Source organism: Pleuronectes platessa, chromosome 23, assembly GCF_947347685.1.
Source record: "Pleuronectes platessa chromosome 23, fPlePla1.1, whole genome shotgun sequence".
Taxonomy (NCBI): Eukaryota; Metazoa; Chordata; class Actinopteri; order Pleuronectiformes; family Pleuronectidae; genus Pleuronectes; species Pleuronectes platessa.
Genome location: NC_070648.1, coordinates 9,708,880 through 9,733,991, shown reverse-complemented (window position 1 = coordinate 9,733,991; position 25,112 = coordinate 9,708,880). Strand labels below are relative to the sequence as shown.

Below are 25,112 nucleotides of genomic sequence, written 5' to 3'. Positions count from 1 at the left end.
AAACCAGAAAGGATGAGACGCTTTCAGCCAGCTGTTTAAGATGGCACAATAAGAGGGTGCATCACCATAAAAAGACAGCAGAGGGCAACTGTAGCTCACAGTGTGTGCACCAGCAGAGTCGTGGCTATTGTGCTGTGAATGTGGATCTAAGTTCTGTAACTAAAGCCAAGGATTAGCCTGATCCCAACCCTATAGATACTAATGTCTGTTGTGGTATAGACCAAATAAAGTACTCTACAATAGAGGAGCAATGCAGTATACTCACTGACTGTAATGCATATTCTTGTGTGTATATGTTGCATTAAACCACGTTTTTTGTGAACACAGAAGTGAACAGTCGCCATAAATCATCCCTGTAACAGATTTCCAACATGCTAAATGATTTTCTGCTACGTCCCACCTGCGTGCAAGATGCATGGAAGTGCATATGTACTGAGCATGAGATGACGAGCGGCAGATGTTTCTCAGAGAGTCAGGTCAGATGTATGTCTGCAGATGATTTATCCATGGTGACCTGTGATACCTCTCCTCTGGAAACTCATACAAGGCGGCAGGAATGGCTCGTTTCATTGTGATTACACGTCTAAACGTACACATCTAAACTTACACATCTAAACAGAAGCCAAAATATGTTTCATAAACTCTGCGGTGAGACTTCAAATGGAGTTTCTTCTCAGTTCACATGTCAGAGGCCGTTATCATCAATCTCCACTTGATAACAACGTCAAGTGCCCACAGTAGACGGCCCACTCCCACATATAGAGCCACGAGAGTGCACTGTGATATACTGCGTTCACGCAATCATTTCCACAGTCACTCTCCAGCTACAGACATAAAGAAGTGCTCCTCTTCAACTCTTTTCAACCACTTCCCTTCTCCACCCTGCTGTTACATTACACCTTCCTCCCTCCCTCCTCTTCTCTCTCTGTCACTCTCTCCCCCTATGCTTTAAATTTCACAATCCGTCTCTGCCGCTGAATCGTAAATCATAAATTCCCTTCCTCTTTCTCCTCTTGCCCCCCCCCCCCTTTCTGTTCAGTACACAATAGTCAACACTTCATTTCAGGGGGATGTGACATTAGTGTTTGTGTGTTTTCCTTCGAATAAACATCTCATGGGGACCCAAGTCCCGCCCCAACAAACTTTACAGTACAGTTTTGCCTTTCACTCATTCACACACACACTTTGGCTCATGCAATCGGGGAGTTTGGGATTGAACCAATGGTTTTGGTTAGGCAGAAGTGCAAAGTCAATTCAAATTCCTAATAAGGATAGCTGCACACAAACCTATGTGTGTCTGTGTATGTGTTTCTTCTACCCCAGCCTTTCCTGTGGCCCTGGATCCCCACCCCAGGCTACACGAGTGAATTTGTCCGATATAACACACACACTCTCACCCACACACACGTGCACATGAATATGCCAACACTGAGGGACACTCTCATATGCACAGGAACAGGAAGTGGCGAGTTAACATACACATACGCACTCAAAGGTACAATGTTGCCTTTATTATTTTCTGCACAAACTCCTGCACGGTCCAAGTGCTCATAGTCCTTGGTCGTGTTAACAGTCACAGTTGAGGTGCTGTCAACGCTCAGCAAGAAGCGGAATATATCCTGGCTACACGTTTGTTCCAGAGACGTTTAAGAAAACAACATGTCACACGGTACATGCAGACATTTCAACCTTTAATGGTTCCCACTTGTGTGGGTTTTTTTTCACATTGTGGCCCTCACATGTTCAGACTCTGGGCCTCTTGTTTGCTTGAAAAATGGTGGAAATAAAAGTCACGCAATATTTGTACAAGGAGATTTATTGCAGGAGCAGTTGTATAACTGTTACTAAACTAATGCAGTAGAAGTCTGAATAGTTGTGACCATTATTGACTCTGATTTGCAGAAAATGAAATGTGCACGACATCTATCAGTTCTTGACATGCACAAAGGATGATAAATCTCATGCTGGACACATCATGCTTGGTTGACTCAAGATTCATTTAATTGCTTTTTGTTTTTAAGAACAGCTTTTGGACATCTCACCCTTGCTTTGTCTACGGATCAAGACCGATAGAGCTTGAGTCTTCAACTGCTCTCCAAAAAATGTGTGAAGGAAATTTGAGCAAACATGGATGAAAGGCTCCATGTTTTTAGCTCCATGACCAAGTACCGAATACAATGTGACGTGGTCAAAAGCTTCAGAATGGTGCAGACCTTGAGCTGAGATAGTTCTGTTCTTCAAAACTCATTCTTCACATAAATATGACTCCACAACAGCTGGTCATTGGTATATTAATGGTTACCCTGAGGTAAAGCTATAAACAAGATCATCATCAGTGACAGAGTAGCACGTGATGCTTCTAGCATCAGGTTTTCTCTCAGGCTGCAGCTATTTAGAGGAGCTGGAGGAAGAACAGTGACTCCTGCACCATGTGTGTGTGTGTGTGCACGTGTGTGTGTGTGTGTGCATGTGTGGGTTTCCGTTGCTCGAGGTCCGAGAGATAATGTGGAATTCATGAGAGGAATGCAGCCCAGGGGTTCCTTCCTGTCACCTGACTCCATCACTTCCTTCATCAGGCTTCCTGCGTCTGGACCTCTGAGGAGGAGGGCGAGGTTGCGTCTCTGTAGCGGTGCTGGTCATGGGTCATTATTCGGTCTATCTGAGGTGACAGAGAAAAAGACACCGATAGCGGCCAGTGCAAGCAGGGTGTCAAATCCAAAAGGTAAAACGTGCAGGAGAGAATAGAAGGAGGAATTGCTCGTAAAAGAGGGAAGATGGACGGAGGTACGAGAACAATAAACGAGTCAATAAAGAGAAAGAAAGAGGGAGAGTGAAAAAAGACAGAGAGGTGATAGCAGGATCCATATGGGGCCTCTTGGTTTTGGGGCAGCAAGGGGAGACATGCCATGTATTGGCTTCCAGACACACACACACACACACACACACAGACACACACATACACACACACACACACACACACACACACACACACACACACACACACACACACACACACACACACACACGTAGACACACACTAATTTGATTTGGAAATCTGACAGGACAAGGAGACTGAGTGTATGTGGACGTGTGTGTATATACCAGGGGCCCTTTTTCTATATACTCAAGAGGTCTGACTTCCTTTGCCCATTGGGATCGGGGCCAGTTAGCTTGCATGCATGTGTGTGTGTGTGTGTTCGTGTGTGTGTGTGTTACCTGCACTGGGGGTTAATGTATGCTTTCAATCACTGCTCTAGTGGGGGAGAAATCAGATCCCTGCAGTGTTGATGCCAACTCCAAGATCCACACACACCAATGGACACACTCGGAACATAAGAAATCACTTTTCAGGAGAGAGCGCAGCAAACGCAATTATCTACGCTTTAAGGTCTAATATGATTCTCATTAAGGCAATATAGAATGACATTTTAGTAAAAACACATATTTGCTTTCTGGCCAAGACCTCCAAGCCTGAGTTGCTGACGCATTGTATCTTGTTTTAAAGGCTAGATGAAGCCAGGCTAGTTTACCCCCCCCCCCCCCCTCCCCGTTTCCAGTCTTCATATCAAGTGGTCGCATATGAGCGTCACATCCTTCCTCTCGTCGAACTCCCGGCAAGACAGAGAATCAATATATTTCGGACATGTTAAACTCCTTTAAACTATAAACGGACCCATGTGGAGCGAGTCACCTGTCGTCTTCCCCTCTGTGTGATCATATCTGTGTCAGTTTGACCCAAACACCTGGTGGTTTCCTGCCTTTGTCTTCAAAGTTGGAAAGTCATGCATTAATCTTGTGCAACGGTTTAAAGGGCAGCGTGAAATAACCCTCAGACAAAGACAGAGATGAAGCTTTTGAAAAAGAGAGGACAAGATGAAAGGATAAGCAGTGGAGGAAGATAGGAAGAGCCAATTAAACAGAGGAAGGATAGATATGCAGGGAGGGGGAGGGAGGGAGGGGAAAGAGGGGGCAAGATGACTTAAACGGGACACACTCAAGATTACTCCACCCTCATGCACACAGCAATATCCCAGTGAGGTAAATCCCCAGCATCCCCCCCATACGCTGCCACAGCCCTCCCTCTAATGCAACTGGTGTGTGTGTGTATGTGTCACCACTTTTCTCTGACATTCCTGTGCGGAGCGCAGAGACGGTGCGCTTGGCTGCAGGGAGGCAGAGCTCCACATCGAGCTCCATTAGCAAAAACAAGGACTTTTACCCAGAAAAACCAGAGGGACATTATTTCCTCCCTCTGGGCTACAGCTCGGCTCTTCTCATCGTGTTCATCCCTCTGGTTCTGAACATCCAACTTTGGGAGATCTGCCTGCAAGTGAGCTGAGACGTCTCACATTTTCAACAAGGGAGGGTTTCTACAAAAGCATCCTTTTGTACCCCTACCACTCTATCTTTTCCTCTTCATCTCTTCCCTGGATCCGGATTCCAAACTTCAGACTGCAAGAGTTTGAGACACACTTTTCGAGAAGCATACAAAAAAGGGCATAGTGTTGCAACTGCTTCCAAAGAGGTGAGTTAACATTAAAAGAAGGAAATGCACGTAAAAGTAAAGCTTTGTATTGGATGTTGCTTGCTCTTTATATAGTGTCACTTGTATTGCCTGCAGTCTTTTGAATTGTCCTTTTGTAATATTTTGCGTAAAAAGTTCAGAGACAAAAGTGCAACAGTTAATCTCATGTGCACAAAACTTCTCCACATACTTGAAAGTGACAGGGCTCCATTGTTAATGGTGCGTAAAAGTGGAGTGTGTTGCACAGTCTGTGCCTAATGAAAACATCTCAGGGGAGTTTGAGCTGCTTGTTCGGCTGATCCCTCGCAAAACTCCGGTCGTGCGCCTGAGAGAGGGAGACAAAGGTAGGGACTGCAGGGTGATGGGGGGGGTTTCTTTGAACGAAGGGTTGAAAGACATGAGGGGGATGAGAGAGTAAAAGCAGGGAGAAGGAGAGAGAAAAAAGAATGTGAAGGAGATGTGGAGTTTCATCTTCTGGTTTTATCATCAAAGTGCAAGGAGGGCGGCTGGAAACATGCACAAGCAAACGATGTATTCAGATGTTTTAGGCATATGCTTGAATGAACACACTCATATGTTTTGCGTGCATGTACGGAAGACAAGGATGTCAAACTAACTTATGGTATCTCTCTGTCTCTCTCGCTCACACACACACACACACACACAAACACACACACAATCACATTTAAACAAACACATCCTTGTTTCATTGCACTCATCCGTTCAGTTTGCTTTTGGCTCAGATCACAGACTCTGTGATCCAATGATTCCCGGCGCTGCAATTCACTACACACACACACACACACACACACAAACATGCACAGTTGTGTCTACATGAGGACATTACATTGATTTCCTGGAGACGATAACCTTTACTTATTTGACTTCTTACCTAAACTTGACCAGATTTCCAAAAACGTCTTGTATACATTTATGTAAGTGGCTCTTACTTTTTGCTGTGTGTGTTATATATCAGTACTGTACAAGTTAATATAAATATTTAAAAAATTAACTTCCCATTGCAAACCACCAGTGACCTACAGTTACTGTTGCTGTTGTTGGGGTGTGTCTCATTCACTTCCCCTGCTCTGCTGATTAATGTCTGTTCGCTGACTGGTATGCTATGTTTATTTTCTGCCATTGTATTCGAGTAAAATTGGAAAATATGCATAACATCCATTACCAATGGAATGAAATTGCAACAATTAATTTGTATCCAAATGATTGATATACGGCTTACTTAGTATTTTATTAACTCCTCTACTTGCTCGGATATCACATTCTCCATGTCACTTCTGTATATGTGCCATATAATCTTATTGTTATTGGTTACAACTCATTAGAATGAACGTCTCGAAGATCAAATTTAGGTGAAGGACTCTATTGGATATAAAATAATAATATTGATGTTTTCACTAGTGTATTTCATCTAAATTGTACAATTGTTTTTCCCAACCTAGAATTCTCCCTTTATATTTAAACACTCACTATATTTACATCGACAGCGCCATGAAGTAGGGTTTACTGTATCAGTTATCTTATTTGCATTATGTTGGTGTTTCTCTGCAGACCCTGGCTCCTGTAAAGATGGCTGACGTGGTGCAGCCAGACACAAACAGCCTGCAGATCCCGGGTGAGACAAACACTGTACATATGCACACACACACACACACACACACACACACACACACACACACACTAAATGAATTCGGCATCCTGGTTAAAATGGCTCACTCCTCGTTCGTTATCTTTGGGTGAACACGCTGACCTTCCCGTGTCCCTCTCCCACTTAAAAATGCTCACATCAGATTCCAGTCACATTCCACTCATTCCAGTTCATCACAAATATTTAATCACACATCTGGAGCACCTCAGGTCAAGTGTGTTTAATCTCCACTGTGAAAAATAAGGTGTTGTCTGCATGTGTACAGGCTAGTATCAGTATTAATGGTTCTCAATTCATTTCTAGGTGATGATTTATCGGCCCCTTCGTCGCCTGCCACGGCCAGAATGGACTGCAGCATCACACCCCTGACGCCCTCACCCTCACCAGTAACTACACACACACACACACACACACACACACACACACACATTCGCCACAGATACACACCCTTTCCTCTTCCTCCTTTTTTTTCTTAATATAGAGCTCTTAAACATGACTTGTAAACCGACATCCACTTCAACTTGTTATTAGTGGTTTATAATAGCACTTACACTCACAGTTTAGAGTGAAGTGTAGACTTGAAACCAGTGCTCCGTGAAGGCTACAGTCTGCGGGAAAGAAATACATGCACACTCACACGGTGCGAAAATAGGAAAAGGAAAAATTTGTTCCATTAAAAAAAAGGATATTTAGCTCCATGGCCGCGCTTTTGAACTTCTTTTTCTTTCTTTCAAGATTCTGCTTTTGTCTTAAGAGGCTGCATATGGACCTTTTTTTTTATGTGAATATTACAATTCTTCTATCTGCTTCTTCTTCTCTCAGAGGGTGGAGGTCAGACCCAGGATGGCCTGCCCGTTCTCCGTTGTTGTGGCGATCGATTTCGGGACGACCTCCAGCGGCTATGCATTCAGCTTCACAAAGGATTCAGACGCCATACACATGATGAAGTAAGAGTCTGTGGGCATTTTCGTAGTTTCTATTCTCTTCTACTGTGCTTTCTTTTCTCAACTGTTTTTTCCCCCCCTTCCAATCTGTGCAGGCGCTGGGAGGGCGGCGACCCCGGGGTAGCCAATCAGAAGAGCCCGACGTGTTTGCTGCTGACTCCTGATTTGCGGTTCCACAGTTTTGGGTTCGCGGCGCGGGACTTCTACCACGACCTGGATCCAGAAGAGGCCCGGCACTGGCTCTACTTCGATAAATTTAAAATGAAGATCCACAGCACAAGTGTAAGACAAAGAAAAGTGAAGGGAAAAATAAAATAGGAGAATAAAAGTGACAAAAAGCTTTTAATTTGCATTTACATATTATAAAACAAAGATATAAAAAAGTAACTTAACCAACTTAGCCATGTTAAAACAGCTGTTTTGCCGCCTGGATAAAAAAGTATCTTGTACTTGTAACCACACATAACAGTGAGTACACTTTTACATCACAGCAGCAAAATCAGAAGTAAAAAACATTAAAAAAATATGGTTTATCTGCTGTTAAGTTTTTCTCTAAGTATCAGGGAGTGGATGTCTTCTTGCCGCAGTGCTGCAGCAATTGTGTCTGTGTTTGATGCAGGACCTCACCATGGAGACAGAGCTGGATGCGGTCAGCGGACGCAAGGTCCGGGCCATCGAGGTGTTCGCTCACGCCCTGCGCTTCTTCAGGGAACATGCTCTGAAGGTCAGTTTAAAGCTCGGCTCAATGAGTACAAAGTCTCCATCGTGTACAGTTTGTATACAGTATGTGTATGCTGACATATTTGCTTCATAAAACAGGGTTTTGAGAGGATTTTAAACCAGCCAATGAAACGTCTTGTATTTTAATCGATATACACAGTAAATGGAAGTTGGATTAAATCAAGAATCTGTTTGGCTCTAGTTTCTTTGCTTTGACGTTTTACTAGAAACACATGTTTCCGTTGGTGTGTGTTTGTTGTAGGAGGTGAAGGACCAGTCTTCATCAGTGCTGGAGGGAGAGGACATCAGATGGGTGATCACGGTCCCCGCGGTGTGGAGACAACCTGCCAAACAGTTCATGAGAGAGGCTGCATACCTGGTACCAAAAAACACACACACACACACACGCACACACACACACTTACAGATACTGTACATAGATAAAGGCAATTACAACTGGCATGAAAGAATCTATATTTCCCTATGTTTGATAAAGAAAGAAAGAAAGAAAGAGGAAGAATGACAGGGATTTGGAAAGAAAGGTAGTGTATCAAGCACAAGATAAAGGTTGTCTGATTTATGTTCCCATGGAAGATCCTTTACTACACACACACACACACACACATACATACACACTAACAAACTCAAACACACATCCCTCCTTGATGTCCTGCACATATTACATTGACTTGTAGGAAGTGTGTGTACATACACAGGAATGCAGGGGGTCCTATCATAAGACACATCGATGAGAATGGGCCGACGTGTGTGTCTGTGATTGTGAGTCCAACTGTGCAGTGTGTATGTAACCGTTCATGGGAAAGACTGGACACAACCTTTGACTCTTAATGTCGTGCTTTCCTTATTCTCTTTCGCTGCACGTAACCGTTATCAGCCGTCTGCCATTCACTCACAATGGTGCGTGCGTTAATAGTGTAATGCATACATACTTTCACATGCACACTAGATATGTATGCACACACACACACGCCCTGAGCTGGCTCCTGGCTTGATGCCGTCGTGGGTGTGTGTACTTCCTGCTGCTGATGTCATCAGGAGGCGAACAATGAGGGAGACCGGCGTACAAACACAGGAAGCTGAGTCCAGACCCCCGCCCTGCACACACACACACACACACACACACACACACACACACACACACACACACACACACACACACATACAAACACACCGTTCCAGCCATTCAAATTTACTCCCTATACAATAAAAAATAAAAAACTCATGTACCTCCTCTCCTCTCCTCTCCTCTCCTCTCCTCTCCTCTCCTCTCCTCTCCTCTCCTGTCCCTTCTCCACCTTTCACCCTGTGTTTATGCTCCTCCATATGTTTATGTTGTACAGCTGTCCTTCGGCTTGTGTGTGTTTTACTCCAGGAGTCATCTTCTGTCCTCTTGTTTTTACTTTCTATATAACTTTTAGCGACCGTTTCTTATGTTTTATGCTGTTCTATATACAGATTTTCATTAAGCTTTACACCTGTCATGCAGTGGTTACCAGTAAGGCCTCGCGGCAAGTTGGTTGCAGGTACGGATCCCAGTTTGCCCAGAGACCTCCTGCTTGGAGTTTGAAGATTGGGGTTTAATAAATTGGGGACTCCAAATTGTCCGTAGGTTGTTTCTCTCTGTATGGTGGTGCTGCAATATGCTGGCGACCTTTCCAGGGTGAACCCCCACTCCCGCCGGCTGCAATTGGCTTCAGCTCCACCTGCAACCCTCGGAGGATAAATGGTATAGATAAGGGATGGATGGATTCCAGTCAGTCAAACAGTACAGACAAAGCAGAGACGGCTTCAGCTTCTCTTCCCATTGTTTTGTGTCTTCTCATGACTGAGCTGCATCTCGTGAGTTGTGACTTTGAGGAACCAGGGAGCAGTTGCGACTAAACAATAACTACAAACACTGCAAGAAGCATGATGGAGGCATTTCCCAATATGTCTGACTCGTTTCTCTCTTGTTCAGTTCTCTCAGTTTCTCTCTCGGTGTCTCTCTTGTCCCCCCCCCCACAGGCCGGCCTGTTGTCCCCCGACTGTCCGGTGCAGCTCCTCATCGCTCTGGAACCGGAGGCTGCTTCCATTTACTGCCGCAAGCTCCGCCTCCACCAGGTGCTTGACCTCAGCCTGCAGCCAATCATGAACGGCCTCGACATGGACGGGTCGCGGGCCTTTGACTCCAGCTTCAGACAAGGTAGAGAAGAGAGTGTGTGTGTGTGTGTGTGTGCGTGAGTATGTGTGCGTGAGTGTGTGTGTGTGTGTGTGTGTGTGTGTGTGTGTGTGTGTGTGTGTGTGTGTGTGTGTGTGTGTGTGCGTGTGTGCGTGCGTGTGTGCGTGTGTGTCTTCTTGTGTACTTTGTCATTAGCATAAGCATGAAACCACAGCGTGTTCCTGGAAATGTTGTTGTTTGGTTTAACTTGTGGGTTGTGGTTTGTGCTTGTGTGCTTGTGCTTGTGCTTGGGCCTGTGCTTGTGTGTGTGTGTATGCGTGTGCGTGTGTGTGTGTGCAGAGTTGTACACAGATGACTTTGGACAGGCCAAATGTGTCATGTTGAGCAGACCATAAAAATACTAAAGAATTAGGAGGGGGGGCGGGGGTGGAAACATGAACAGTGGGAGAAAGAGGAGGAGAGCGGTTTTGAAACAGACCCTTGAATTCACATGAAGGAGAAACATTCTGCAAAAACCAGTAACGAGCCTCTGAGGTTTATTATTTACCAGGGAAACTATTCAATTAACTTAATACTGTAGGGGAAGAAACTTTGACTCTGACTTCATCAGATACAATTATACCTTTTAATGTATCACTATTTCTGTATCATGGCAGTACGGGCATGTATTTTCTACAACATGCCATATGTTTTTTTTACTGTAGAAACAACTTGGCTGTAAAAACATTAAAATAATGACATATTTTCCCTATATACACTTTTCGATGGGAACGCCTGAGCAAAGGTGGTGTTTTTCACATTTAGCAGATACGGAACAACGCTAGAAATGCATTTGCAGACCTCTACTGTGGCCCAAACCCTTAAATCCAATCAAGTTGCATCAAACTACACACACTTATCGAGACCGTTGAATTATTCCTTGGTAAATCTCAAGCCCCTTTTCAACTGTTCCAAAAAACCTACTAACATCTGGCTTTTGTCTGCCATGGATACAATCGCCACTCACTCCTGGGTCGAGTCTTTCTGCAGGACACTCACCCAGGTCGAAAATATCGAGGTGAGAGAGGACCTCGGTTTTCAATGCACTCGTAATACTGCAGAGGTGTTGAGGAGGCAACTCATTGCTGACGCTGGCTAGAGTCAGAAACCAAAAGTTGTTAATAATTATGCTAAAGACAATGAACATTTCCCTAGAACTGCAAAGTCTGATGATAACTCTCTGTGGGTTAAAGATACTTTTCAAATGGAAAAGTCATAACAAGACTTTGAGCCACCCTTTCATCTTACAGCTCTGTGGTTCAAAAAAGTGAGTGCGAGTCTTTTTTAACAACAAAAGCTTCAAAAGAAAGGTTCAGACATCTTGTCGTGAGTGTTCACTGAAGCTGCAGAGAAACAATTCAGCTGCCGGAAAGTGCAGCAGAGGTACAAAGAGGGACTGGAAGCTGGGAGAGAAGGAGACCGATGCATAATTCAGTGGTGAACATGCCGTCCAAAAATCCCCTGCACGGAACCACTTATACATATGCAGCCAGTCCCACACACACACACACACACACACACATTCATACGCACACTCACAAAGACATGCACATGCAAAGAGACCCACACTGAACACAGGATATTGTAATTGGAACAAGGTGCAGTGAGACTATGATCTCACCCCCTCCTGGCCTGTCATTCTCTCTCTCCTCCACTCTCTTTCATTGTTTTTTCTTTTCCCTCCATCTCTCTCTCTCTCTCTCTCTCTCTCTTTCTTTATTACCCCAACTTTTCTTTTCTTTTCTTTTGCCCCGTTGTTCTTCAATCAAGGAGAATGCAAACACACATAAAGACATTAACACACACACGTGCAGCCTCGCGCAGGCAGACACACTCTCGCAGACATGTCTCACACACTTGGCATCACCGTCATGGTTTTTACTATCTTTAGCTGTTTCTTCCACCTCATTTCTCCTCCAAAGATAGCATTGGGGAGTCATTAAGAGAATCACACACTGACACACACACACACACTTTCTCTCTTTTCGGTTGTTTCATGTAAATGGTTTCCAGACTTTTGTTCCATTCATCAACCCTGCACACACACACGCACACACACACACACACACACACACACAAATGAAATCAAAGCATGTACGATTGTGATGTTCTTTGTTCAGCTTTATTTACATTGAACACACATGCACGCACACACACACACACATTACCTCTTACATCATGAAGGGTTTATGGGTTACTGTTTCAGTCTTTGCAGTCAATCTTTTCTTCCGTTCTTTCGTTCATTCTCATGGGGTTTGAGGGAATGCAGCAAACGCCATTATTACCTACACTACACAAACACTTCACTCCACACTGTGAAACCCACAAACACACACGTCAACATCAGGACCGCGGCTTCGCTCGCAGCCTTATCCAAATAGAGAAGTTGTGTTTTTTATTTCCTCCCTTCTCCTCTCGCGTCTTTGATCTATGATTACTCCACACAACAGAACCATTATGTCTCGCTTTGTGCTTTCACTTGCATGCACGGAGGCGTTTCTATGCATCTGCTCTGTCAAACAGGCTGTCCGGTTATTCTGCGTCTCTTTCACATGTGTTTGAGTGTGTTCTGCTTTCGATTGGCCTCTGTCCACATGATCTGTCCACATGATCTTCATTAGGTAGAAAATGAAGATGTTTCTCTTTTTGTCTGTGTTGAATATTGGTTAAAAACAAGCTTCTGGGGGCGCCCTTAGCTCAGTTGGTAGGGCGTCCCCCCCATGGGCCTCGGCCAGCAGCGGACCCGGGTTCGATTCCAGCCCGCGGTCGTTCTCTGCATGTCACTCCCCTCTCTGCCCCATTTCAACTCTGTCTCTACACTATCAATTAAGCATAAAAATGCCAAAAAAAAATCTTTAAAAAAAAAAAAAAAAAAAAAAAAAAAGCTTCAGTGTCTGACACTACAATGTTTATACAGAAAACCAAAGAATGTAATGGGAAAAGTATAAGCAGATAAATGTTGCTGTAAAGCCACTGGATTCACTTTCTTTCCAGAAGATCTCAATCTCATGTTTGAGCATTAAAGCTCCAACGGCTGATTTTCTGGACCACTAGGGGGCGGCACAAACAAGCTTGTCCTCAAGTGGCGACTTTACCCTTTAAATTTTACATTTAACACCATAAACTGTGCATAAAGATGGACGACGTGTCGCCACTTCCTCCTGTTGTAAAATGTTTAGCTGAGATGTTGTGGGTGTTGTCAACTTGTGCTTTTGACAAGATTTGGAACCAGTCTGTGTGCAAGTATTCATGGAGTGGAGCTGCAGTATTGAGGTCCCCAGTTGTCAGTCAGTCTCAGCTGTCAATCATGACATAATATAACTTCATAAATAAGTAGGAAGCACATTTCAAAGTTACCTACAATGTGTTACTCATTAGTTTTTGACAGAAAAAATCACTGTTGATAATAATGTCTGGTTATTAAATGTTTATCCTTCTTATCAACAGCTTCAATGAATAGCTTCTCAAGTGTTATTATTTTGTGTGCGTGTGTGTGTGCGTGTGTGTGTGTGTGTGTGTGTGTGTGTGTGTGTGTGTGTGTGTGTGTGTTTGTGTGTGTGTGCGTGCGTTACAGCGAGGGAGCAGCTGAGGCGATCCAGACACAGCAGGACCTTCCTGGTGGAGAGCGGAACCGGAGAGCTTTGGTCAGAGCTGCAGACTGGTAAGGCCGTGTGTGTGTGTGTGTCTGTGTGTGTGTGTGTATATTAGACAAAACGACCCCACATGCCGGGGGTACTTACTGATGATTTTGACCTTTAACCCCAGTAGGCTGACTACGACCAGCAGACACAATACTCTCATATTTCTACTGACCCTCATCCTCCTGTGCATTGCCTCCTCTCTCTAATCCAGTCATTGTGTTCTTACTGAGGTCAGGATGGCTTCTAATTTTATGAAATAGCATTCATAATAAAAATTTGCAAATAAACTATAACAATTATTTATTAAACATAATAAAACAACTTAAATATAATGAATGGCAAAGTTATTTTTAAAGGTCCTCTAAAGCTAATGGAAAAAAGCTCTTGTTGGTCCAGACATCATGAGAAGGAAGTCATGCTCCTGTGAACGTATCTAAAAATCTGCACACAACCAAATACAGCTGTCTAGTTTACTGGATTCACAAATTCCCTTTTTTTTTTCACTTTAACCAAGGCAATCCAAGGAACGGTGTGTCCCTGCTGACTTTTTCTGCTCCCTTTCCTGTCCCCACACACACACACACACACACACACACACACACACACACACACACAGGAAGAACCAAACCCAACTCTCTGCCTCTCCTCTGTAAATAAACCGAAGGAATCCAAATCCTGTTTTATTCCTCCTTCGCTCTTCTATTTTCTTCTCTCATCCAACCCTGATGTTTTTTCTTTTTTTCCTTCTCGCTTTTTCTCGCATACGAAGAATTGAAACCCTCTTGTGTTCCGGGTGTGGTCGGCCGTACCAGGGTAAAGCAGCCCGCCCTCACTGCTGATCGTATCACACCAACACACACACTCAGAGGGAGCACAGCAATCATACATGCCTGAAGGTTGTTTATGTCCACTGGAGGGAAAACACACACACTGGAAGCATTCCACAAACATGAAGCAACTTCTGTGGATTAAAACTGATGATCCAAATCAAGAAGAACAGAGTTTCTGAAATAAATCAGTGTGTTTGTGTTGTCTGTCTGTAGGCGACAGGTACATTGTTGCAGACTGCGGAGGAGGAACAGTCGACCTGACCGTGCACCAGATCGAGCAGCCACAGGGCACACTCAAAGAGCTCTACAAGGCCTCAGGTAACCTTTCTATGCAATCTACTAAAACACAACAACCACCGCACTTCCAGCAGTTTCCAATGCTCTCCTCTCTCTCCCAGGTGGTCCATACGGGTCTGTCGGCGTGGACCTGGCCTTCGAGGCCATGCTGTGCCAGATCTTTGGTGAGGACTTCATCCAGAGCTTCAAGGCCAAGCGTCCGGCCGCCTGGGTGGACCTCACCATTGCATTCGAGGCGAGGAAGCGGACGGCGGCGCCGGGCAGGGCCAACGCCCTCAACATCTCGCTGCCCTTTTCTTTCATCGATTACTACAAGAGGCACAGAGGGCAGAGTGTGGAGGCCGCGCTGAGGAAGAGCAAGTGAGTGTCTGTGTGTGTGTGTGTGTGTGTGAGTGTTTGAGATAGAGTGTGTTCGGAGTCCAGGTGAGAGGAATCTTCCAACAGTTCAAACACTGGAGTGATTTTGTGCATTTGTCTTTCTCTTCTGTGTGTGTGTCAGTATGAACATAGTGAAGTGGTCGTCCCAGGGGATGCTGCGATTGACGCAGGAGGCCATGAATGAGCTCTTCCAGCCCACAATTGTCAACATTGTAAAGCACATTGGTGAGAAACACACTGACAAACAATTAAAGAAGATGACCACAGAAACGGATGTGTGACATGTTTATCCCACTTAAAGCTTCACTTATGATGATGAAGATATCGAGAATGATGAGCGAGAATGAACCATGGACTTGTTTGTAAAAATGGCCAAAGATCATAGGTCGGCAAAGGGAAGCTAATGAAGAAGTGCCTGTCTTCTCTGACCAGCAGAGGGCGACTTCACTGGTTTCTATATTGGTCCATGAGAAAAAGGTCTACCAATCGCCAAGCTTGAGACTTGGCAGCTCGCGGACCAATGGGTGACGTCACAATGGGTCGCCGTTTAGAATGTACCTAGTAACAGCTGTGGGCCATAAACCAAAACAGTGAACGCAAAGAAAAAAGAATACAGTGAGGAGAACTGCACAGTCGGACAATCGTTAGGGTTAAAGGGGATAATGTTATCTTATGTGGATTCCCCAAGAAACATCCAAAATCATTGTACAGATTATGCACCACAACTCTTGCTTTTCATTCACTTACACAATCAACAGCCAATGAAGTGGTCTTATTTTGAAGATATTCCTCCTGCCCTGTACCTCTGACAGAGGAGCTGATGGTGAAGCCGGAGGTACACGGCGTGCGTTTCCTCTTCCTCGTTGGAGGTTTCGCCGAGTCACCTATGCTGCAGAAGGCAATCCAGAAGGCTTTTGGACGGACGTGCCGCATCATCATCCCCCATGACGTCGGCCTGACCATACTGAAGGGCGCCGTGCTCTTTGGGCTGGATCCCACTGTGGTGAGAGCTCCGGAAAAACCTGTTAATGTGGAAGTAGCTCTGTAAACACACGTTCTAACAACCTCTCTATCCCAGGTCCGAGTGCGTCGATGCCCCTTGACCTACGGCGTCGGTGTGTTGAACCGGTTTGTGGAGGGCCGCCACCCTCGAGACAAACTCCTCATCAAGGACGGCCGCGAGTGGTGCACCGACATCTTCGACCGCTTCGTCTGCCTCGACCAGTCGGTGGCCCTGGGCGAGGTCGTGCGGCGCAGCTACACGCCCGCTCGCCTGGGCCAACGCAAGATCATCATCAACATCTACTGCAGCGCTGTGGACGACATCACGTACATCTCGGACCCCGGCGTCAGGAAATGTGGCACCATCACTTTAGACCTACCGGAGCCGTTGCCGCTGCCGGGCGCAGTGGGGGGAGCAGGGGGAGGAGGCCAGGAGAGGAGGGAGATCACAGCGACCATGCAGTTTGGGGACACGGAGATCAAAGTGACCGCCGCTGACGTCATGTCGAACCGCTCCGTGCGGGCCTCCATAGACTTCCTGTCTAACTGAGGAGGAGCAGGAAGTGGAGAAAAGGAAGTAGCTGATATCAAGGATGATAATTTTAGAAAAAGCGGTACTTTGGGAGTGGGCCCCGGACACTGTGGGAGGGTCAAGGACCTTTGGATTCGCACTAGAAGCTCATGACATTTAGGCTTTTCATTTAACCACTAGAGCAGAAAAAACATCATGAACTTATAAAGAATGAATATTGAACTCAACAGTGACGTGCTCTCTAAAAAACGAAATGTCTGCCCTCTGGCTTCAGGTGGAGTGAGACGAACAGGTGAGGTACTGTAAGATTGTCCAACCTGCGTGAGAACTTCAGCCTCTGTGGACGTTTATTAATCAGTTGCCTGGAGGAACTCAACCGAAGGAATAAACTACCTGGAGTGACACTCACTCATATACGTATTAAATAAACGTTGACGTAAACTGCCTTTTCTCTCATACACTAAATAATACCTCATCCTATTCCTATACTAAAATATATGAGATTTTGATTCCACTACCTGAGCTGCAGCTTTGTCTCTTTGGCGCGATTGTGCACCACCTAGTGGTGAAAATATTGAATTACAAGTTGAAAATATTGGAAAACTGAAATTGTCAGAAGTCATGTAGAAGGTAGGATGTGTCTCTAACAGGGTATTAAAAATAAATATTACATTAGCAATTTCACATGCATGTCTGACAGATGTTACCCTGTATGTGTGAGGCTGAACATACTGTACTTTGGTCACTGAAGGGTGATCGATCAAGCTGCAAACACAACACAGACACACATTTTTTGTGGTTGAAGCCTTGTGCAGAAGTTAAGTATAAAAAGGATAATGTCATCAATCCACATTCAATACCACACATTGTTAGAGTCAATAATATTGAATACTAATTATAAAGGTAAAACTGGAATATCACATTGACATGACTAGCTTTGTCCCTTTGCCACGACACATGAAACCAAGCACGGGGGCCTCGCATTTATCTACAGCATCTGAGATCCTCCATTATGGAATTCACAACCTGTCCAAGTGTGACGGCCGGATTCTGTAGCTTCTTTTAAATCCCTTTTATTTAGTTATATATAAAACAATGTAATTGTTCTTTTTTCTCTGGTCAGTTTTATCCTCTTTTCTTATGTCGGCCTGGTGTTCTTTATTCTTTGTAGGGCACTTTGTAATGTTTTAAAAAGGTGTTATAAAATAAAGTTTATCATTTTTGATTATGAGCATCAGAGATAGCAAAGGACCCGATGGTCATCGTGGCTGATCCCCAACTCTGATGTGCCTTTACAGCTGTGAGGTGTGTCTTTCCAAATGATGTCCAACCAGCTGAATGTAGCACTGGAGGACTCAGCTACATTTCAACTTTCATAGTCTGAACACTTGTCAGTGATATTTCAGTTCATCCCTTTTTTTTATATAAATTATTTTTGCTGCAACAAATTCAATTAATATTTTTGGTGAATGCATTGTACTGTGTGCACATCCCGATCATGTTTATAAGTTGCCTCTTCATACACCTCAAGAATCTGAATTAGCAGGGGGAGTAAAGATCGCTGCTCTTACTGCACTTAGCAAATTCAGTTCCAGTGCAGATATTGGTTAATGCAGCTGTAAGTGGAAGAACTATATGGATGGTTTGGTCGGTTTGTATTTTTCAGATCTGAAGACATCAGCTTGTCAAGTCTAAGTCAGAAAATAACCTCTCTATGTATGCTTTAATAAACTGTATCCATGGTTATGAATAAAGTCAAACAAAACTTATGAACCACTAATTCCAAAAAATGCAATGATTTTCTCAGGATAATCCATAGAATATTCTGCTGTAGCGCCTTCTGAGCCCCATTAAATAGCACAAAATGGTACATTTTTACGCTTTAACTAGTTTGCATCTCCCTACTCCACATGCCTGACCACCGAAACTTTGCTCTGTGCAGAAAGAGTAGTAAACATTATGATTTATGATTGAGATATAAAACTGATCCGACGCACCGAGCCAGTGAGAGAACAGAGGAGACATTGTTGTTAAATAGATCAAATAAAAATAATGTGACCTTTTCTGCTTCTTTCCTTCGACAATGACCAATCACTTTTGCAGACAAGTTTGATTTCAGCTGTGAATTTATTGATAAGAATGGTCCAATAAATAGATTCCCACAGCGCATACAATGAATGGTTCAGAACTGTACTACATCAGTGCTCAATTTTCATGTTCCACAGTTTGTCACGTAACAGAAAATAACAAACCAGATTAGAAGTGACAGAATGGCTCCTTCAGGTCAAAGAGGAAGAGCCGACCTCGAAGGGACAGGAGTGTGTTTGTTTCAAAACCAATGGGGGGGATTGATATTATTCTCGTATTTCACAATAATTTCCCAGTAACATGGCCACAGGTGGAAGCAGACAGTGCGTTAAATGTATAACAGCTAGTCAAAGCTTGGCAAAAAAAAAAAAAATCTACAGATGGACACAAGAGACGTCGGCCATCTTGGACCCAGCCAAAGAATCTGTCATGAAATTTAAGGATGAACTTCTCTCTCTCCCCCTTTGGGTTTGTTTCACTACACCTGCCATTCGCAAACGTGTACGACTGGTTTCAAAACCTCATCTTATCTAGAATTCAAATAAAAATTCAGGTCAAACCATTGAGACACATTTAACACAATCTTAGTTTAAATGTACCTCAACCGTTCCCCTGCATTTAGATTTTAATGCCAGTTTCAAATGGGGTTTTCTTCCTGCTGCCTTAGTGAGCATGGGGTCTACCACGACCTCTGCCCCTGCCGCCGCCTGGAGGTCCATCCATAGAGCTGCGGGGGTTCTTGATCGTCTCATCAACCGACAGGATGAGGCAGGCGGCCTCAGACGCTGCTGTCAGAGCGTTGATCCGCACGATGGACGGCTCCCAGACACAGGCCACAAAGTTGTCTGCTATGTCCTCGTTGTTGATGTCCACGCCGTACCACATGCCACCCTAACACGATAGAAAGAAAGGTGAAGCATTAAATACAATATCTGAAAGCACACTTTAAATGCTTCTGACAAGTGCTTTTTCCTCAGTGTCGTGCAAGAGGAGGGGAGCGTGTTTTTCCATCCTACCTGTGCGTGTTTGGCACGCAGTTTGTTCAGGATGTTGGTGGCGTCAAAGCCGGCGTTGTCACACAGCTGCCTGGGGATGATCTCCAGGGCCTTGGCGTACGCGCCGATCAACAGCTGCTGTTTTCCAGGGATGGTCCTGGAATAATCCCGCAGGTACTTTGACAACTCCATCTCAATGGCTCCTCCACCCGCAACAACGGAGTCGTTCTGGAAACGGGTTGTATACAGTCAGTTTATTGCTATCAGTGTGCAGAGTTGCCAACAAATTTAAGTGGATTCTTGATCACTAAAGTTCTTCACTAAAAGCAATAAAAGAGTCAAATGTAACAAAAAGGGTAGAGCAGTGACTTCTAAACATGCATGTTTGGAATGGGCTGTTGAATTTGCCAGTGGTTGCAGATTTCTTTCTGAAAGTTGGTGCAAATGGCTTTTCAGACTGTATAAATAACACAAGTCATTCAGGTGAGTTCAACAGTAATACAGTGCTGTGTATAACTCTCCACACATCAACTGACCTTGATGGCTCTGCGTACGATCATGATGGCATCGTGCAGAGATCTCTCTGTCTCCTCTGTGAACTGTTCCGCTCCGCCCCTCAGGATGATGGTGCAAGTCTTCGCCTTCGGGCATCCTTTGAAGATGTTATACCTGTGGACACAGACAGGATAGGTGTGAGCTGTGGGGATATGAGTTGTCATTTGAAGTTGCTTTGTAAAGAAAAAAAAAAGACAAAACTGCACTGGTCCTTCTTACCTCTCTCCTCCAATCTGGACCTCCTCAAAGATGTCACACTGTCCCAGGACGTCGTCCGTCATGCTGCTTACTGAGGTCTGAATGGAGCCGCCGCATGCCTGGAGGTCACATTACACACAGTCAGTCAGGAATTATTCAAACTACTTATCACATCAACATCAGAATTATATCTATATTGAAGTCCTACCATCATGGTCCTCTTCAGATCCTCCTCCTGCACTCTGCCAGCACAGAACAGGTCTCTGTCAGCAAAGTACTGAGTGGCCACATCACCGATCGGCAACTTTGACAAAACCACCTTGGCTCCTGACAGATGGATCTTCTCCAGTTTGTCGTACAGGATGTTCCACTCTGCATCCACAATTGCCTGGTAGTCCTGCACAAATAGGAGACGCGAGAAACCATAGAATAAAACACAGCCTTTTAAGTAGTTGTTTGACGTACTTATGTGGTGTCGTCAACTTCATACCTGCACATTCTTCACACGGACTTCGGCGTTCTCCTTCTCTGCCTTCAGCTCCAGCTCCACATTGAGCAAAGCGATCTTGGGATTCTCGTAGTTTTTGGGCTGCATCTCAAACCCAGCATAGGAAAATGTCTTCTTGAAAGCAACCCCATCCACCAAATGGGAATCCTGTACACGAGTATAGAGAGTAAAGTTAGAGAGTCCCAGACAGAGGGAGGAAGAGGAAACTGCATTCTGATTTACAGCTTATTTTTTTTATTTAAGCATTATTTCAAATCTCATCGTGACATAGCTTCAAGTGCTGAACTTAAGACACTAACCGCGAGACCTCCTCCCTGGACCTTCTTGATGCCAATCATCTTGAGAGACAGCAGCACATCCAGAGACATGACGGCGTCCACCACCATCTTGGAGAAGAAGTCCTTCTGACCAGCAATGAGCTTGGAGTTCATGGCTGTGGCTGCACACTTCTCCAACAAATGCCTCTGCTCTCTGAGAGGAAACAAGGAAAATGACAACTCAAGGATACAATGTCAAAATTGTATTCCTAATAAGATACATCAAATTTCAAGTAATACATGGCAGCCATGTGAATACAAACGAAGCACTCACTGCTTATCGTCTTTCTTCACAGGGACAGCGATCTCCTTGATCTTGTTAACAGCGAGGTTGGTGGCGGTGCGGAACGCTCTGATAATGGTCTGAGGGTGGAGGCCCTCCTCCACGTACGGCTTCAACTGCTTCAGGAACTCAGCAGCCAGGAGAGTGACGGAGGTGGTGCCGTCTCCTACCTGAGGGTGGTAGAAAAGGAGACGAAGATGTGTCAGTTGGAAAATTTTATTCATAAAACGTTCTACTTGTACACACTACTTTAAACACATATGCACATGTCTCACCTCAGCGTCCTGGGAGCGGGCAATGTCTACCAGGGTCTTGGCAGCAGGATGAACCACATCCAGCAGTTTCAGGATGGTGGCACCATCGTTAGAGATAGTGGCCTTTCCTGGAAAACAAAGCATTCAAACATTAGGTACAAGGAACTGTAACCCAATGACTCCTGTAATCCATTCCTTATTCAATCTTCTCTCCCCACCTCTGCCATCAACCATCAGTTTGTCCATCCCTCTGGGCCCCAGGGTGGTCCTGACAGCCTCAGAAATGACCTGAAGTCAATGGAAAACAAAGTTTAACACATGCTGCAGATAGAAATGCAGATGTATATCCACACAATCATTGAGAGCAGAGCTCGTTTCCTGACCTGGCAGGCATTGATGTTACTGATGAGCTGAGGAATGCCCTGAGAAGAGTCTGTCCCCTCCTTCAGCAGGATAACAGGTGTGGGCTGCAGGGGGACAAATCATTTACAGTTAAATGTCAAAGAAACTGATGAGATCAAGGAAGCTAAACCGACAGTTATTGAATATCATCAAAAATAACAATATAACGAATACTATGAAAAAACGATTTCAGAGCCAATGTTTGCTTTATCATCAGAATGAACGAGCTATGTAGTTTCCTAACAGTACACTTTTTGATACCATTTCAAATTCAATTTAAGATCTAACTTGGGATGGAAAAACACCAGAAATTAATATACTTGACTCAGCAAAGTTTGCTTCTCGTCACTGGTACTTCATTCTCAAGCTACTCATTATTCAACTTCTCCATGTTCAACAAGGAAGGAACACTGCAGCACGTGACAGAATTAATCATTATCAATAGAATCATTTCATATTAATGTTCACAATAGTGATGTTTTAATGAAAATTAATGTAATATTACTAGTTAAATTATCCAATGCAACACTTAGCCAATAACTAACAACTAACTTAGGAAGTGTAGATCTAGAAAGCATTGAAAAACGCTTCATTTAAGTAAAATACTTTCAATAAATGTTGCCATATTATAATAGATGTTGGTGTCCCACAAAGCAGAATTGGATTGCACATCACTACACATATTTAGGCATCAGAAGGTAAAGATACACAAGATGAGGATGGTACCATTGCTGCATGGGTGTGGTGCTTTTGTTTCCCACTGTCAATCCCTGAGTTTACAGTTTTCTAACATTAATATTCCCTGAGGCAGCTTCTCTTCAAAAGACTTATATTACACATGGCTACTTTAACATGACTGATGACAAAGACAGCTTTAGTGTTGACAAGGCCTTTGTCTGCCTCTCAGCATCATCCCACATTCGGCCATGAGATGATGCTTCTCCAGTCAAAACAGAGAAGCTGGAACCACCACAGCAACACGTTCAAGTTTCATAATTGATCATATTAAACAATAAAACAAAGGTTTTCCAATGCAGCACTTCAAACAATAGTCTGTTAACATCACAGCTAACTCGCTCGCTAGCTAATGCTGCTCCAATAGCAGGATCTACAAGCTTATGGTATTAAAAAGTATATTAATAGGTTATTGGAGTACTTATTCGCACATAAACCGACTTAACGCACTTTCTTTAAAACGCACTTGCTGCAGACATGTTAGCTGGCATGGCGGCTAGCATCGTCTACGCCCATTGACACCGGGTAATCCTGAGATGCTAACGCAGTCATGCTAGCTGTTAAATACGAAAATAAAGAGTTTTCACTAAAAAATAACCGGGTCCCGAGGCTGCTAACGGGTAATCGGATAAACAGAGAGTGGTTCTGGAGCGGATGCTTGGAAACAAGGCGCACGATGGACGCGGATGGTGAAGTTTTAGCCTGGAGCATGGATGCTAACTCACTCACCATCATCTTTGCAGTTCCTTCGAGAAGCTTTCCACCGACACCGCGGCCCATAATGCATTTCGGGAGAGACGGGCGCTGAGGGCTGCGTTCAAGAACAACAACGCGCTGCGAAGTTTAGGCATCGATCTAAATCTTCAAATTTTCATGAAAATAAAAGAACGGAGTTAAATGTGATGCAGCTGCCATTGTGCAGCCTGATTTTGTTGTTGAAGAAGTATGATATGACAATAATAGTTGTTTTTTTATTTCATCATATAAATCTTTTCTTCAAAACGAAAGTATTTGCCATGACACCATTTTTCTCAATTTAACTTTTATTTTTCAATTACTTATGTTACACTTGTACATTTTATGTAGGCCATACTAATGTCTTTATTTTATAATAATGTCTCTATCTACAACAATGTCTATCTATTCAGTTAATGCTGAACACGTCAAAGTTACTAAAGACTCACACGCACACATTATATTGCTATATTGTCAGATAGTTAACTGGATTTTTGTGATCATGATATCATTGTTAGTTAAAGATAATCTTTTGCTGTTTATTTTATTAAGAAGTCAGATATTGTGATGTTTCATTAAAACCATTGAAGCCTGAAAAAGATGCACAAAATATTCTATTTGTTTAATGACTGGTTTAGAGTCATTAAACTATTCTAAAACTATAAAGTAATCATTGTTGTTCGGTTGTTTGTTTGAAGCAATATGACATAACAGTGGTGTCATGCTAATGCTTTACTGTATGGAAAATTTTCATCAGCACACAAGCACAGACATGCACAGATGTTATGTGACATGTTTTTCATGTCGCTGACCACTAACATGTCAAATCGAGTCTTTGCATAATGTGCTGGAAACCGAACACACAGTACATTTAGAAAACACACAAGTCATAAATCATAGTCATAAATGGACAAAGATCCTTACTGTCTATTTGTAGAAGATGAGATGAAAGGTTTTATTCAACTACATATATTTTTTGTTAAATTATACAATTATTTAGTATTTGGTGTTCTCACTAAATTTTTTTTTCCATCCAGTATAAATAATTGGAAATATGTTTCATTAAACATTGAGTTTAAAATGCTTGTTGAAATGTAACCGAGCTTATGTTCAATCAGAAAAAAGATTTGACTTTTATGTAAACAATAAATGTTATTTATATTGCACCTTTCCAAACATAGTTACAAGGTGCTTTTTCAAGTTAAGAATGAAAAGTATTGAAGGCAAAAAATCAAACTAGGAAACAGTCCAAAGCAATTTGAAGACCAAACAGTACTTAAGAATAAATA

At 43.6% G+C, this 25,112-nt stretch overlaps 2 protein-coding genes across 2 annotated transcripts; one reads left to right on the top strand and one right to left on the bottom strand.

Annotated features, from left to right (window-relative positions):
- Positions 1-4,009: 4,009 nt before the first annotated feature.
- Positions 4,010-19,348, top strand: hspa12b (heat shock protein 12B). Its single transcript, XM_053416752.1, has 14 exons — positions 4,010-4,525; positions 6,095-6,158; positions 6,495-6,577; positions 7,014-7,138; positions 7,231-7,417; positions 7,755-7,859; positions 8,118-8,234; positions 9,881-10,058; positions 13,648-13,734; positions 14,758-14,862; positions 14,943-15,201; positions 15,341-15,444; positions 16,032-16,222; positions 16,298-19,348. Exons 2-14 carry the CDS (start codon positions 6,113-6,115, stop codon positions 16,769-16,771), a joined length of 2,061 nt encoding a protein of 686 aa, XP_053272727.1. The 5' UTR covers positions 4,010-4,525; positions 6,095-6,112; the 3' UTR covers positions 16,772-19,348.
- On the bottom strand, positions 18,862-23,890 carry cct7 (chaperonin containing TCP1, subunit 7 (eta)). Its single transcript, XM_053416753.1, has 12 exons — positions 23,818-23,890; positions 22,335-22,418; positions 22,170-22,239; positions 21,973-22,079; positions 21,689-21,867; positions 21,397-21,568; positions 21,080-21,244; positions 20,798-20,986; positions 20,611-20,708; positions 20,373-20,505; positions 19,858-20,064; positions 18,862-19,732 (listed from the first exon to the last, which is right to left on the bottom strand). Exons 1-12 carry the CDS (start codon positions 23,866-23,868, stop codon positions 19,505-19,507), a joined length of 1,683 nt encoding a protein of 560 aa, XP_053272728.1. The 5' UTR covers positions 23,869-23,890; the 3' UTR covers positions 18,862-19,504.
- Between the last annotated feature and the right edge of the window lie 1,222 nt (positions 23,891-25,112).